Source organism: Cetorhinus maximus, chromosome X (assembly GCF_964194155.1).
Source record: "Cetorhinus maximus chromosome X, sCetMax3.hap1.1, whole genome shotgun sequence".
Lineage (NCBI taxonomy): Eukaryota > Metazoa > Chordata > Chondrichthyes > Lamniformes > Cetorhinidae > Cetorhinus > Cetorhinus maximus.
Window position 1 is genome coordinate 549,263 of NC_135917.1, and position 17,159 is coordinate 566,421.

Below are 17,159 nucleotides of genomic sequence, written 5' to 3' on the forward strand. Positions count from 1 at the left end.
ACCAGTTCGTAGAGAAGACTCAACAATGTTCCACATTCCAGGAGGAAGCCAAGAGGTACAAGAAAGAAACTGAAGAGCTGAAGAAGCAGCTGAATGGAAAAGAGGCGTTGAAAGGAAAAGCCATAGAACTTTCCAAGCTGCGAGCGGATAATGAAGCCACGAGTAGCACAATTACCCAACTGAAACAAGTTAAGACTTTACCGAAGACAAACTTGGCCAACAGTGAAATCAGAATCTTAACGGCACAGAAGGAGGCCATTCGGCTTGTGTCTGCACCGGCTCTTCGAATGAGCATTATGACTCTGCCAATCTCCTGCCTTTTTCCCATAACCCTGCACATTGTTTCTATTTAAATAATCATCTAATGCCCTCTTGAGTGCTTCGATTGAACCTGCCTCCACCACACTTCCAGGCAGTGCATTCCAGACCTGAACCACTTGCTGTGTGAAAGGTTTTTTCGCAAATCACTTTAAATCTGTGCCCTCTCATCCTTGATCCTTTTTAATGAGCAGGAACAGCTTATCCCTATCTACTCTGTCCAGCTCCCTCGTGATTTTGAACACCTCTATCAAATGTCCTCTTAGCCTTCTCTCCACCTTCTCTCCAAGAAGAACAGTCCCAGCTTCTTCAATCTATCTTCATAACTGAAGTTTCTCATCCCTGGAACCATTCTTGTAAACCTCTAGTGCATTCCTCCAGTGCTTTCACATCCTTCCTAAAGTGTGGTGCCCAGAACTGTACACAATACTCCAGCTGAGGTCTGTCTAGTGTCCTACACCAGTTCAGCATAGCCTCCCTGCTCTTGCACTCTATGCCCCAACTTAATAAAACCTAGGATACTGTATGCTTTATTAACTGCTCTCTCCACCTGTCTTGCCGCCTTTAATGACTTATGCACGTATACACTCAAGTCCCTCTGCTCCTGCACACCCTTTAGAATTGTACTCATTTTATATTGTGTCTCCACGTTCTTCCAACCAAAATAAATAACCTCATACTTCACTGCATTGAACTTTATCTGCCCATTCCACCAACTTGTCTCGGTCCTTTTGAAGTTCTACACTGTCCTCCTCACAGTTTACAATGCTTCCAAGTTTTGTATCATCCGCAAACTTTGAAATTGTCCCCTGCACACCACGATCTAGATTATTAATATATATCAGGAAAAACAAAGGGGAGGTGATGGCATAGTGATATTGTCACTGGACTAATAATCCAGAGACCCAGAGTAATGCTCTGGGGACCCGGGTCCAAATCCGGTGGAATTTGAATTCCGGCAGGAGAATTCCACCAGATTTGAACCCGGGTCCCCAGAGCATTACCCTGGGTGTCTGGTGGAATTTGAATTCAATAAAAATCTGGAACTAAAAGTCTAATGATGACCATGAAACCATTGCCGATAGTTGTAAAGACCCATCTGGTTCACTAATGTCCTTTAGGGAAGGAAATCTGTCATCCTTACCTTACCTGGTCTGGCCTACATGTGACTCCAATGTGGTTGACTCTTAAATGCCCTCTCAAATGGCCTAGCAAGCCACTCGGTTGTATACGCAAAAATCTTCAGCCAGAAGTGCCAAGTGGGTGATCCATCTCGGCCTCCTCCGGGGGCCCCCAGCATCACAGATGCCAGTCTTCAGCCAATTTGATTCACTCCACGTGATAGCAAGAAATGGCTGAAGGTGCTGGATACTGCAAAGGCTATGGGCCCTGACAATATTCTGACATTAGTACTGAAAACTTGTGCTCTAGAACTTGCCACGCCCCTAGCCAAGCTCCAGCTACAACACTGGCATCTACCCGGCCATGTGGAAAATTGCCCAGGTATATCCTGTACACACACAGCAGGACAAATCCAACCTGGCCAATTACCACCCCATCAGTCTACTCTTGATCATCAGTAAAGTAATGGAAGGGGTCATCAACAGTGCTGTCAAGCAGCACTTGCTTAGCAATAACCTGCTGCCCAGTTTGGGTTCCGCCAGGGCCACTCAGCTCCTGACTTCATTTCAGCCTTGGTTCAAACATGGACAAAAGAGCTGAACTCCTGAGGCAAAAGTGACTACCCTTGACATCATGGCAGCATTTGACCGAGTGTGGCATCAAGGAGCCCGAGCAAAACTGGAGTCAATGGGAATCGGGTGGAAAACTCTCTGCTGGTTGGAGTCATACCTAGTATCGAGGAAGATGGTTGTAGTTGTTGCAGTCATCTCAGCTTCAGGACATCACTGCAGGAGTTCCTCAGGGTAGTGTCCCAGGCCTAACTTCAGCTGCTTCATCAATGACCTTCCTTCCATCATAAGGTCAGAAGTGGGGATGCTCGCTGGATGTTCAGCACCATTCGTGACTCCTCAGACACTGAAGCGGTCCATGTCCAAATGCAGCAAGACCCGGACAATATCCGGGCTTGAGCTGACAAGTGGCAAGTAACATTCATGCCACACAAGTGTCAGGCAATGACCATCTCCAACAATAGAGAATCCCACCATCGCTCCTTGATATTCAATAGCATTACCATCACGGAATCCCCCACTATCAACGTCCTGGGGGTTGCCATTGACCAGAAACTGAACTAGACTAGCCATATAAATACAGTGGCTACAAGAGCATATCAGAAGCTAGGAATCGTGCGACGAGTAACTCGTCTCCAGACTCCCCAAAGCTTGTCCACCATCTACAAGGCACAAATCAAGAGCGTGATGGAATGCTCCCCACTTGCCTGGATGAGTGCAGCTCCCACAACGCTCAAGAAGCTGGACACCATCCAGGTCAAAGCAGCCTGCGTGATTGGCACCACATCTGCAAACATTCACTCCCTCCACCACCGACGCACAGTAGCAACAGTGTGTACCATCTACAAGATGCACTGCAGGAATTCACCAAGTCTCCTTAGACAGTACCTTCCAAACCCACGACCACTACCATCTAGAAGGACAAGGGCAGCGGATAGATGGGAACACCGCCATCTGGACACCACACACCATCCTGACTTGGAAATATATCGCCGTTCCTTCAGTCGCTGGGTCAAAATCCTGGAACTCCCTAACAGCTCTGTAGGTGTACCTATACCACGTGCACTGCAGTGGTTCAAGAAGGCAGCTCACCACAAGGTTAACTCGGGATGGGCAATAAATGCTGGCCCAGCCAGCGAAGCCCGCATCCCATGAATGAATTTTAAAAAATACCGACCCCTAGGGAACTCCAATACAAACCTTCCTCCAGCTCGAAAAATATCCATTAACCATAACTTGCTGTTTCCTATTACTTAGCCAATTTTGTATCCATGTTGCTACTGTCCCTTCTATTTCATGAGCTGTAACTTTTCTCTCAAGTCTGTAGTATGTCACTGTATCAAATGCCTTTTGGAAGTCCATGACACTACATCAACAACATTACTCTCGTCAGCCCCCATCTGTTACCTCTTGAAAAAACTCCAAGTTAGTTAAGCAGTTTTCCCTTAAGAAATCCATGCTGGCTCTTCCTCATCAACTCTCATTTTTTCCATGTGATTATTAATTCTATCCTGAATAATTGTTTCTAGAAGCTTCCCCACCACCAAAGTTAAACTGACTAGTCTGTAATTGCTGGGCTTATCCTTACAACCTTTTTTTGAACAATGGCGTAATGTTTGCAATTCTCCAGTCCTCTGGCACCTCCCCTGGGTCTGGGGAAGACTCAGAGATTATGGCAATTGCAATTTCCACTCTTACTTCCTTCAATATCCTTGGATGCATCTCATCCAGTCCCGGTTCCTTGTCAGCCTTAAGTACCGACAGTGTATCCAACATTTCCTCCTTATCAATTTTGAACCCTTCTAGTGACGGCGTTTCCTCCTCTGTCACCATGGCCTGGGTAGCATCTGCTTCCTTGGTAAAGACTTCATTTAACACCTCAGCCATGCCCCCTGCTTCCATGTGTAAATCCCCTTTTTGGTCCCCAATCGGCCCTACTCCTCTTACCACCCTTTTATTATTTATGTGCTTACATAAAACTTTGGGATTCCCCTTTTATGTTGGCTGCCTGCCAGTCTTTTCTCATAGTCCCTCTTCGCTTCTGTTATTTGATTCTTCACCTCTCCTCTGAACCTTCTGTATTCCACTTGGTTCTCAATTGTATTTTCCTCCTGACACTTGTCATAAGCACACATTTTCCTCTTTTCTATCTCCTTTTACATACAGGGAGCTCTGGATTTGTTTGCCCTACCTTTTCCTTTTGAGGGAATATACCTTGACTGTGCCCGAACCATTTCTTCTTTTTAAGTAGTCCATTGTTCAGCTACAGCTTTTCCCACCAACTTTTGGTTCCATTCTATCTGGCCCAGCTCCATTCTTAACCCATCGAAGTTGGCTCTCCCCCAGTTAATTATTCTCACTTTGGATTGCCCATTGTCCTTTTCTACTGTCATCCTAAACCTTGTGTTACAATGATCACTATCTCCTAAATATTCCCCCACTGACACTTGATCTACTTGGCCCATCTCATTTCCAAGAACCAGGTCCAACAGTACATCCTTTCTTGTTGGACTGGACACATGCTGCTGTAGAAAATTCTCCTGAAAACACACTCCAGGAACTCCTTGTTCCTCTCTGCCCTTTATCACTATCACTATCCCAGTCTATATTTGGGTAATTAAAGTCCCTCATAACTACTCTGTTTGCACCTCTCTGTAATTTCCCTGCAGATTTGTCCCTCTACATCCTTCCCATTAGTTGGTGGCCTAAAGAGGAATTTACACCGTGCAATTTAATTGCACCCTTTTGTTCCTGAGCTCTAGCCAAACTGATTCTGTTCTTGAACCCTCTGGGACATCCTCTTTCTCCAGCACTGCAATGCTCTCTTTAACCAATACAACAACCCCTCCTTCCTTTCCTGTCTTTCCTGAACACCTTGTACCCAGGAATATTTAACACCCAGTCCTACGCTTCCTTGAGCTAAGTCTCTGTTATCACCACAGCATCGTAATTCTGCATGGAAATCTGTGCCTGTAATTCACCAATCTTATTTACTATGTCCTGTGCATTCACATACATGCAGTATATCCCTGATTTAGACTTAATTGCTTTCTCCCTAGGCTCCGCCTATTAACTTACTATTCTTTATCCTAGTGCTACCTGTCTCTCCCAGTATTTCGTGCACCCTGGTATTCCTCTCTAATACTCTCTCCTGGTTCCCGCACCCCTGCCGAGTTAGTTTAAAACCCCCCAACAAAGCTACTTCAATAGGTCTATCTTACAAATAACTTCACATGGCTCAAATAGATGTATTATTATAGTCCCTACTGCTTATAGTGGGAGTTAACACCAACACACCCAGTTTGTGTTGGATGGTGTATCTTTTAGAAACTCCGAAAGAAAATAGCAACAGGAAATGTCTGTGGTCAGGATTGAAATGACAGTTAAATAAGGCTGCGCCTGTAATGATAAAGACCATCTTTGCTAACAGAGGACTGACAACAGTAAACATACTCGCAGCCAGGCACCATTCCAAGGCCGTTATAGTCTGTGCTGTCATGTTTAAGCTGTGCTCACTGTTCACCAATGAGGAGAAAGAAATTCATGAAATTTGTATTTTCACATGAGCTGACACTCTCTAGAATGAATGCACACTGCCCTGTGTTTCACTTGTGTTCCTCTGGAACTGACCACTGTTTTTCTCCATCCAGTCACTTTTTTGCTGGTCGACTTGTGCAACTGACTAGCTCTGGAAGGACATCTGTTTGTGTCTGTGTGTCTTTTAACACTGTAAGGAACATATCTTTTTATTTTCTGTTGGACTGTTGTAAAATTACAATGGCTGCAGTTGAAACTGGAACAGGATGAGAGAGATATACAATGTTGCAGCCCTGGAACAGAATGTGCCATGAAAGACAGGATGGTGCCAGAATGGAGTCCTGGGCCAAGGGAGCTGCCTGACAACAGCATTTTAATTGACTCCTGACCAAGTGACCAGGGTTTTGTGTGAGAGCAGTGAGCAGAATAGCTCCTAGCCTGAAAGGAACAAGACCTAAAACCCCTATGTGTGGAAGATTCCAGTAATTCCACAATAATAGCTAGTTTTTTTTTTCTCTCCTAATATCTCTATAATCTGCTCTCTCTGAAAACTTCTGTCAAGAGGCAAAGGGGAAAATCACTGTTAGAGACATTGAAATGCAAGTGCTCAACCAGTGAACTAAATACTGAAAGTGCTGGAAGACCACCTCGTGTCATCAACAAAACCTGAAAGGAATTTGGAAGACATCAATCAAAATCAACCCATCGAATCCTGTACTCCGGAATTGGTGCTATTGAACTGTTTTATCCCACCCTTAAAATCCATGTTTTATGTGTCTTGTGCGTGTGTGTATAGGGATTTAAGAAGGGGGTAGAGTTTAAGTTTTTGTGTTCCAAGTTAGTTCATATTTCTTTCTTTTGCCACTAGTTAAAGACAATTTGTTCAATAAACAGTTATTTACTTATTAAGTTTACATACCTGGTGCACGTATTCTGCTAACCTAAATTAAACAGTTGGGTAGAATTGGGACAATCTGGTGGTTTGGTCAAACTTTCACGTTTGTCGTGGCTCGGGGAACAGTGGGGCTTGATATTACAGCGCACTATTCCCTGTGAGTCATGACAACACGAGACATTAGTACATGAAGTTTAACAGCAACATTGTGCTGCATTAATGCGGTGATCAATTGTATCAGCTTTTCTTTTGTTTTCCAAATAATAAATCTTTCAATTTGTGTCTTTTTTTTAAGGAGCTCCATTCACATAAACCCTTCCAATGAAAACCTTGCCCGAAATCTCTTGGACGCAATGGTATCTGAATTACAGAAAGTATCAAGTTGTATGTCCTATCCAGTGAAATGCAAGCTCAATGAGTATGCTGTTGTTCTCAAGGTATGGTTTAGAAAACAAGAGGGTGCTTAACGTTTCAACATGATTTGGATAATGGTTAATGCCAATAGCATATCTGTCTGCTTGCCAATTATTCACTAAGCCATGTAAAGAAGTTATTTTCTTGGGCTTCCCCAAGCATTACACCATTCTCATCCAAGAGGATGGGCAGTCAATCTGTCTATGGAAAAATTCATTTTGAAAGTGTTATCATTTATCTACAGTACCTTTTGTGCCTGAAGGTGGCCTGTGATAGGCATCTGCAATAATAAATTACTGTTACGCTAACAGCTCCAACAGCAACACTGCTTAAGTAATTTTGAATTGTTAGGTAGCTTGCTGCTTCTCTGAGAAGCTATGGCCTCAGTGTGCATACTATTAAGGGTGACCTGATTCAATTTTTAAAAAAATATATTCTTCCCATAGCTTCCAAGCCAACAGTACAAACTCCCCACAAATTAAGATCAGTATTAGCTTGGCAAAATTTCTACTCCTACCCGACCCCTACACAACTGCCACTTGACATTTGATTTTGTTTCTCTTCTCCCTCCCCTCTTCTATCTCCTTCTCCCACCCTCTTTCCTCATGCCTCACCTGTGTCCAGTTATCTCTGGTTCTGATGAAAATTCACAACCTGAAACACTAGCTCTGTTTTTCGTTCCACAGATGCTTCCAAACCTGTGTATTTCTGGCTTTGTTCCAGTTATCTCTATCCTCTAACGCTACTTTTCCTGAATACTTTGCTTATTCTTGACCCGCCATGTGTAATGCCAGGGAAGATCAGCTGGTATCTGGAAAATGTTTTATTTTTGTATCAAAGGTACTGTGCTAGCAGTGTGGAGTGCATTGCGCATATACAGCTGCAGCTGCCTAATTCTGAAACCGGGAATGTTGATGTGTTTTATTTTCTTGAAGATGCTCATCAACTACTTTGTATTGTTGTATTTTCTATGACAAACTGTGCCAGCTTGCTAGAAATGTCACTACAATAATACTTAATATTTTACTGTGTTACAGAAAACGTTTGATCAACAGCCATTAGAATTAGTGAATATTATGAACTGCCTCTTGATGCAGGAAAATCGATTGTTCCAGGAGCTTCAGCAAACTTGCGTAAGTTTTCAACGCTTTCTGAAGTTCTGTCCTCTGTAGCGAAACAGTAACAGCCACATAATGTTCTCAGTGACGAAGACCTCATGATAAGAGTGGGAATTGTCCACACATTCAGACGAGTACCCCCCCATGCCAGTGGTGTAAATCGTGAGTTCGAAAGTTTATTGTCAAGTATTCTATTCAAATGTAGCATAGAAATATTTTTCTACTTTTCTTGCTTTTACTGAAAGTGCAAATTCATGCTGGAGAATGACTTCTTAATACCTGGCCATTGGATAACACATTTATTTGGCTTTGAGGAACCTTTTCAGCTGAGCCTGATGCAGTCCTTCCCACATGTCCACACATGTTACTGAATAGCGGGGGTCACCTAATTAACAAAGTGAAGGCTGAATTTGTTTGTTTCCATTGAAGCCAGAGAGGAACTGGGCCTTTTGTTTTACTGTGGACTCAAGTACACACATCAAGTGCTTTATATGAAGCAGCGTGCACTTAACTCTGGAAAAATGTTTGTCATTTTGAACATCATATTAGTAAACAATAAGATTAGAGATTGTCAGTAGGTTGAGTTCCAGCAACACACTCTTCTAGTAACTTGTCATGGAATCAAGTAAAATGTTTTGGATCTGTAACTTCTTTTATGCCTTTGTAAATTATTGCAAAATTATCAATCACTATAATCAAAAATCTTTCATACAATATATGTCATATTTGGATTTTTTTTAACAAGATATATCATTTGTGTCTCATTTCTGATTTTGTGTTCAAGTTGGCCAAGCTGATTTAATAATATCCCGGCAGGTAGTGAAAGGTAACACCACTGATCAGGAACTAGGATTATGCACAGTACCATCCAATTAAATCATTCCTTTTTTTTCCCCAAAGCTAAAAAATCTGGAGCCAGCAAATACCACAAAACAAACAAACCAAATTTTTCAAACAATTTTTCCAAATTATTTGTGCTGACCATTTCCTTCCTTACTCTGATCACTATATACAGCTACCAAGTGATATTTATAACATTAAAAAATTACACCATTTGAAAAAAGCAATCATTGAACTTAAAGTTGGTCATTTAATGATTGAAATGCCTGTAAGAAGGTTCCCCCCACCACCCCCTCCCCGAACATGAATATATCTCCCTCCTGTTCCAGAATCTGGAAATTTGAATTGGGACTTAGGAGGCGAGGAGCTACAATTCCTGTTAACAAAGTCTGTTCTTGCGAGAGAGGCATCATGGAAATTGTTCTAACCCCACTCCTGTGGAACTGCAATACTCAAGTGTAGCACAATAATTAGGCTACAAAATTTAAAAATAGCAAATGAGGGGCTGAAATAAACCAAACTTACAAAATCTCTACATTTTATGCAAAACATTTGAGCCATTTTTTGATTAATTATGGGTTGAATACTTCCTCGGGAGTGCAGCAGAGCCCCCGTTTGTGAAGAAACATGGCTGCATTTTCGAAGCAGTTATGATAGAGTGGGAGTGGTGTATTAGATAACAACATTATGCTGTAAGTCCCCCTACAGATGCAGTTACAGAAGGAAGGAATGATGTGTTTTTAGGTCAGCTGGGTATATTTGATACTGACCATCACATTTGAGTATCCAAGCCCAGCTACTGGGAAATCCACACAGGCAGATTTTCTGCTTGCTAAATATGAAGTGCTTACTCTCTCCCTGTAGGAACACATTCACTTAACCAAGTCCAGTGTGTTTAGAATAAGCGTGCACAGAGGCACTGCTGATTTTTAATCACTTAGTACTGGTAAATTTCTTCCTGCCAGTCCATCCAAAATTGCCTTGCCTGTCAGAACATTGCTTCAAATGAACCTGCAAGTTAGAGTGGGAGAACCCCAGCCCCCAGAAACATGACTGCCCCTCCTTAATGCACTAAGCTCTAACCAGTGTGCTAGAGGACTGCATACCTGCCTGGCTCAACTATCAGATTATTGAGATGGTGCAATGAGTCTTTATTTTCATAGCTTGAAGGTGCAAGGTTGAGCTTGTAAGACTGTGCATTAGGAGTTTAGCAGAATGAGGGGAAAGTTAAAGGAGCACTGAGCATAACAGAGAATAAAGAGAGACAAGAAAGGTTGTAATAGGGGAAACACAGATGGGGGTTTAAAGCTTACAAGTGAGATTGTTTGTCAAATGGAGAGTTTTTTGGTATCGCTGAAGGAGTATGCGAAAATGTTAAGGCCCCCTTATGTGTAAGAGCAGGATTCAAATCTTGGGTGCTATAGAAGGTGAAGTTGTTGGTCACAAAAGGAAAAATAAACAGATTCTTAGGCAGTTTTAGCACTGCAAATGTGTGAAGATCCCCAGTTGTCATTAACAAGGGCATACTAATATAAAAACAAAAAACTACTGCGGATGCTGGAAATCCAAAACAAAAACAGAATTACCTGGAAAAACTCAGCAGGTCTGGCAGCATCGGTGGAGAAGAAAAGAGTCGACGTTTCGAGTCCACATGACCCTTCAACAGAACAGTTCTGCTGAAGGGTCATGTGGACTCGAAACGTCGTCTCTTTTCTTCTCCACCGATGCTGCCAGACCTGCTGAGTTTTTCAAGGGCATACTAATCTTGGTTCCACAATGGACTGTTGACTTTTAGATATATGTTACAAGTCAGACGGGTGAATGTTTGAACAAATAGGGTGTGACTGTTCATTTAAAAGGTTATTTCCAGAGCACAAACCAAGCTACTTCTGAGACCTGCTGGTATGGGAAAGTCAACCCAGTTATTCAAATAAGAGAATTTGTAAAATAGAAGAATATGTAACAGTTCTTGTACACTCATAGAAGGAAGTAAGAAACGAAAGGTGCATAATCATCCAGTAAATGGTTTATTTTTGACTTTCCTAAATATTAAACCAGTTTTAGATCTTAGTCTTAGACATTTTGTTTTGTTTTGTAGGCCAGTGTTGCACCAACTGTCACCTTACCAGCCCAACCTGTTCCGACCACCAACAGTGAAAGGATAAAGCAGGAAGATGCAAATGTATTACAGCAGCTCACTCTGCTGAATGGCTTAATCAAGACCATTCAGGTATACCGCAGTGCTACTCAGCAAACGAGTGAGACTCCTGACCAGGAGCAGCAACAATTGCCACCATGCTACCAGTGTGAGTATGAAGCAGGTTTTACAAAGTTCAAAATGCCAACTAATCTAATCTGAAATCTATTTGAAGACTGGGTGAATTTACTATTTTGCTGACTTTTGCTAAATTAGCAAGTCAAACCCAATTTGGCAACATCAAACAGACTGATTCTTTACATCTCCTATTAGAATATTTCACATCTGGAAAATTTCCTAAAAATCTTTACACTCGTATAAATTCATCAGAATTTTTTCAGATAATCAGTTTACTAAGATGTTGTACTTCCATCAGAACTTCAATTATAAATGGATAATGCTAGAAACACACAGCAGATCCGTTGACACCCGGAAAGAGAGGACAGGTTATTGTGATTAAAAACAAAAAACTGCGGATGCTGGAAATACAAAACAAAAACAGAATTACCTGGAAAAACTCAGCAGGTCTTATTGTTCCTGGCGGAGCATTCTGGTCAGACAATATCATTGAAGATGAGGAAAGACTTTCAGTGTAATGTAATTAATTCATCCATAAAGGTCCTACAGTTCTCCATTGCAGCATCTGTGTTTCTAAAGTGATTCCATAATTTTTGTCTCCCTTACTGTCGTCTTCAGTAGCCCAATCTGTGTGTTCATCACTGTGTGAAGAACTTGTATTTTACCGTTTTAGCTATGTAGTTCAACCTCTTCTGGTTTTATTTGCTCTGCATTGATTGGACATGCCGAGTGTTGGATCCAATAAGGTGCTCATGTCTCTTTCAATGTCATTCTAAGCTATTTTATGGAGCATGTGCGTCACCTATGCTGTGTTGTGTGTGCGCTCTGTCCATGGCGTGTGCTCTACCCCACCCCACCATGTATGTTATGGATAATGTAGTGCCACTGAGTGAGTGGCATGGAGCTAGGCTGGACTTAATTTTTCCACACTCTCGTCAGTCCCTGATGGGAGTGATGTTAAGGGGGCAGCTGCCGAACTGAGGTGGTGCGGTTTCCTAGCAGGGCCAGAAGAATCTGAGGACTGAGTTTTCCTGAGTGGTTGCTGTTGGCTAGCTACAGAAGGGCAGAGTGCTCTCTATCTACAGAGAAGTCAAGTTAGGTGAATGAACAAAAGTGAAGTCGTCTTAGGTCTGAGGCTTATTGTATTGTTTTTATTTTAGCTCAGCACCTGCAGCAAGCAAATAGCCCACTACCAGAATTCACCAAGAGGGAGGAGCACATAAAACAACAAAAGAGCAATTGGGACGATCACAGAAGGGTGAGCTTACTTCTGTTAGTAAAATGCAGTTGGCCAAGCTAAGGAAATGTTTATGGAATAACTCCTTGCAAGTGTGAACAGATCTGAGGTTTCTTCTGGAAGTTGCCATCATTGTCAAGGTAGTTGAACCCTTTCATGTTTGCTTTTTACTCCTGCTTCCCACCAAACCATGGCGATTTCCTTTTGGTCAGCTGAGTACCTGAACATGCATGGAAACCCATCAATATGTTTTCAGAGTCTCCAACCCAAGCTGCTGAAATCCTTAGAGTTTCCATTTGCCTGATATGCACAATTGCTCTCATAGGAACGCAGACTACTTACACCAGTCCAGAGGGTTTAAATGTTGGATGACAAGCCAAGGCTTAAGGATTCTGGCATTTAACCAGTTAACTCCAGGAAGTTTACCAGCATGGAACACTGGCAAGTCGCCTGTTTTTCTAGCTAAACCCATCTGTTGGGCTATTGGCTTACAGGTTTATCTGGAGCCATAATTGGAAGAAGCACACCTCTCAAGTCACAGGGCTGCTCCTTCAGATACCATTAATTAGTGACCCCTGTTGGGGTATTGTGGGCCTGCTCAAGTGTCACAATACTTTACCAAGTTTGTCTGTTTGACTCTGTTCCAATTTTCCATCACCTGATGTGTTATTTTGGAGCTAACTTGATCCCAGATCTCTATCTTCTCTTCCCTGTTTCCTGCCCCACCCTCTTCCCCGACTCTTTGCACCCTATATTATGTTACACACCTTCATGTTCGAGACGTCCTAGCCGAATGCTGAATGCTAGGCTTATTCGTCACCAACTGCTTAACCATCTTATGTTCAGAGATATCCTCCTAAACTGTCATATGCCAGTCATAGAATTTGCAAAATGTGTCCTTAAGAGACCATCTAGAATTGTCACATTTCAGACACATGTGTTTATGCATGTGTAGTAATCTTTTGTGCTTTTAGGAAAATGCTCCTGTGAAGTCAACAGCATTACAATGGGAATGAAGTGGCAATAACTAACTTTGCTACTTCCACATCTGCAGTGTTATACTTGCTTGAGTCTCTTATTTTGACAAACTCAGCAGTCTATGTGTAGCCAAACTTGTGGTAGTACCTCGATTGACCAAGGCCTTTATCAAATTCATCTGATGTTGGCTTCAGTTGTCGGATTGAAGCTGATGTAGCATGAATGTGCAATGCCTTGTATTCAAGGTTATTTGGCAAAAATGTGACACTAACTAGATGGTATTAAGGTCCGAAGGGGTTTTGGGCTTGCTTACAAATGATTATAATTGTCTTCCATTGAAGAAAGATTGTTCAGAAACTGAATTTCAAAGGGGGGAACAGTCTGAAACCTCATCCCTGCTCAATGCGTGAACTTTGGCTCATTTGGTAGTACACTTCTGAGTCTGGGTTCAAGACCCATTCGAGGACTTCAATTTAAAATCTTGGCTGACATCCCAGTATAGTACTGAGGGAGCATTGCTATTGTTCTTTGGGTGAGACTTTCTACTCAGGTGAGTGTACTATTTGAAAAAAGTAGCAGGGAGTTCTCCTGGTAACCTGGGTCAACATTCCTCCTGCAAGCAGCATCAACAAAAAAGAAATTAACTGGTCATTCATCTTATTGCTGCTCGAGGAATCTTCCTGCGCGCAAAATGGCTGCTGCATTTGCCTACATAATAGTCACCGCACTTCAAAGCAAAACATTGTATGTGAAGAACCTTGAGACGTTTCTGAGAGACATAAGGCGCAATACAATTGCACATATTTTCTTTTACTGTGTGCCAGCTTCTATTTCTGCTGTTGTTAAACAGTCAAAGGCACTTCTGAGCCTGAGCTAGTGAAAAGTTCTTTGCCCTGTGTCACTAGGCTAATTGCTTCAGGCTGACCTAGTACACTTCCGTTTTTAGAGTAGCATTGGCAGCTGGTGCTTTGTTTTGACTTGGACTAATGCATGGCATCAGAGGACAGTTGGAAGTGATCTCTCCTTTTTATGTTCCTGCCAATAAATTGAGAAGCTTTAATGAAGAGGTTTACACCTTCAGTTTAGGAAGAAAAGTTGCTTGTTGAATGGAAGAAATGATTTTGAGTGCTACTTGCTGAATTTGTGACTGCACGGCAAGCATATTGCCGGGGAAGTTTACGCTTGCAGCAATTCTGTCAGATGACTGCAGGGAAAAGTTTCAAGTGCAAGGTATGGTGGTGGGTGCCTTTTCCTCCATACCAGTTACCATTCGGCATACTGCACTGCATTTTACAAGAATACCTGATGGCTAGTTCACTGTGGCTGTAAATTCGTGCCAAGCGCAAATGAAAGACTGCAGCATTAATGCATTATAAATTTTCATATATACAAAGGAAGTTTTGCATTTGGGAAACTGGCTATAATCATCTAGCTGCTGCTGATTTGGTTTTGGATAGCTTGATTTAACATATGGAATGTCTTTGGATTAGCCCACTCCTTAGCTGCATTGTGAGTGCATAAAGACAGTAGCAGCGTACAGGTAGCTGCACACCTACCTGCTCAGTCTTTTTTATTTTGATCAGATACTTACATTTTTAAAAAGCACAATCCTTCATTGTGTAGCAATTGCTCATGGAAGATATTCTTTTATCTCTTCTGTCCACCCTCCAAACAGGGAAAATCTCCTTTGTAACACACTGTCCAAGAATGAACTCATATTTTAATCCTTTGCACTGTCCCCACCCCCCAGCATTTTCATTTTTTAAATGTTTTTATTTTTATTTTCTCCACATCTTAAAGTACTGACACTTTACTGGGAAACAGCACCACTGACAACCTCTGCCCTCCAGTTCCTCACCCAAGCGCCCATTCTTTGGGTTTCAGCCTAGATAAGCTACTTGACTATGTTTCATTATAGCTGAGTCTAATTATGGCCTAACACCTGCACTTTCCAACATGGGTCACCACATTGTTAGCAGATCCAGAACGCTGGCTGATTTTCTTTTCCCTTTTTTTCCTAGTCTTGGGGCACTAACATCAATTCTTATGTTATACAAGGAAGAGACAACTGTTTTGCCCTCTGAGGTGAGGGATCGTAGTGCTTAGCAGTGTAACATATTTAAATATTTCACATCCAGTATCAGCATGAAACGCACTCTGATTATATCCAGGGCAAAGTTTCCTTTTAATCTTCCCTAACAATGTGGATCAGCCCCAGGTTTTACTGTATCAGTGTGAATTTTTTTTTCCCCACCTAATTTAAAAAGACATTTGCCCAGAGTGCCCTCAATTACAGACATACTTTTCTCCCGCTCTCATTAGCATTTCCAGCATGAAGGAAACAACTCTATAGTTTTGCCTAATTAGACCCAGGTTTTTGTGGATTTTGCAAGTTGCCATTGGATTAGGCACTTTCCATTCTGAATGTATTGAATGGTTCCAAACATTTCCTCCTTTGTGTTATACTTTTGCATCGTGGCAACTGTGCAAATGGACTGAATTGGCAAAAATTTATTTAGATTCTTTATATTACTTCAGTTAACAAGTGTAAGTTGAGAAACAATTTTAAACTGACACATTATGGTGTCTTTGAAAAAATGAAAATAATATGCACAGGGGGAATTGGCTTAGTGTCGGTAATAGCGGTTTAAAGAATGCAAATCGTCTGATATACATCTACTTTCAACTGGATTAAGTTCATTTGATTATACAACACTTGAATTTATTTAAAGTGAGGATCCTTTTGATGTGATGTGATATTTTTAAAAATTGGACATCTGGGTTAGTTATATGGTCGAAGCTTCATTGAAGACTTTCAGTTGTCACAGTAGTATAAACATGTTCTATATCTGCCTTGGCATTAGGCAAACATCCAAAAACTTTTGCTGATTAAGCTGAACCTGCCATGAACATTTTTTTAAAAATTACTCAAGTATCCAGTGTCACAGTGATACAGTAATAATGTACTGAATTGGCAATTGCAGCCAAAACCTTGCACTTATATGGCGCCTTATATAGTGAAACGTCCCAAGGCACTTCACAAAATGGGAGGGGGGTGGTGGTTACGACAACAGACACCGAGCTGCATTCAGGAGAAGGTACTGAAGGCACAGAGAGGTTTTGAGGCTTTTGTAGATGGAGAAATGTAGTAAGGTGGGGCAGTTCAGGAAAACAATAACAGGCTGTAGGACTGTAATAGCTGAAGATTCTGCCATGAATGGTGGAATTGGGGGGGAACACAGTAGGCTAGAATTAGAAGAACATAGAGTGTGAACTGGAACATGCTGGAGGAGGTTGTATAGGTAGGAAGGGCCAAAGCTGTGGAGGGATCTTTAAAAAAGGATGAGGATTCTGATATCAATTTCTTGTGTGTAAGGATATCATTGAGGCAAGGGTGATGGATGAATCAGACCTTAGCCCAAGGTAAGATGCAGTGTCAGATGTTTGGATGAGTTAGTGTCTGTCTATTGGGATAAAGAACCTTGGATACTGGTAAGGAGGGGCTCGAGAAATTGAGCTTGGAGGCGATAGCCTGAATGAATATTTCAGTTATAGTGGGGTGGAAGTGTGGATGGAGATAAGGCATATTAGAGCTGGAGAATACTGGTTTTAGTGAAGAATTAGATAATGAATTTTCAGTTTAGCTGTGCATCAGATGGGACACAGATTGCAAAATAATAGGTAAGTGGTTGGAAAAGGGGGAAATTGTGTAGATCATAATGACTTTTGTCATGCCAATATTAAGCTGGAAAAAGTTAATGATTGGGGAGCAGGAAAGAAGGGAAAAGATGGTACACGCTATTAAAGAAACACTAAATTAAAATGATTGCAGACCACTAATTAGTGCTTACGTTTG

The 17,159-nt window shown here is 41.8% G+C and overlaps 1 protein-coding gene across 8 annotated transcripts in view; it reads left to right on the top strand.

Annotated features, from left to right (window-relative positions):
• Window positions 1-17,159, top strand: part of LOC144672768 (signal transducer and activator of transcription 5B-like) — a 186,138-nt gene that overhangs the window by 132,061 nt on the left and 36,918 nt on the right. For all 8 annotated transcript variants that reach the window (XM_078534746.1, XM_078534748.1, XM_078534742.1 and 5 more), the window contains exons 3-6: window positions 6,737-6,878; window positions 7,893-7,988; window positions 10,912-11,119; window positions 12,249-12,346. In XM_078534746.1, coding sequence (XP_078390872.1) covers window positions 6,737-6,878; window positions 7,893-7,988; window positions 10,912-11,119; window positions 12,249-12,346 — 544 coding nt within the window. The remainder of the gene's footprint in view (window positions 1-6,736; window positions 6,879-7,892; window positions 7,989-10,911; window positions 11,120-12,248; window positions 12,347-17,159) is intronic.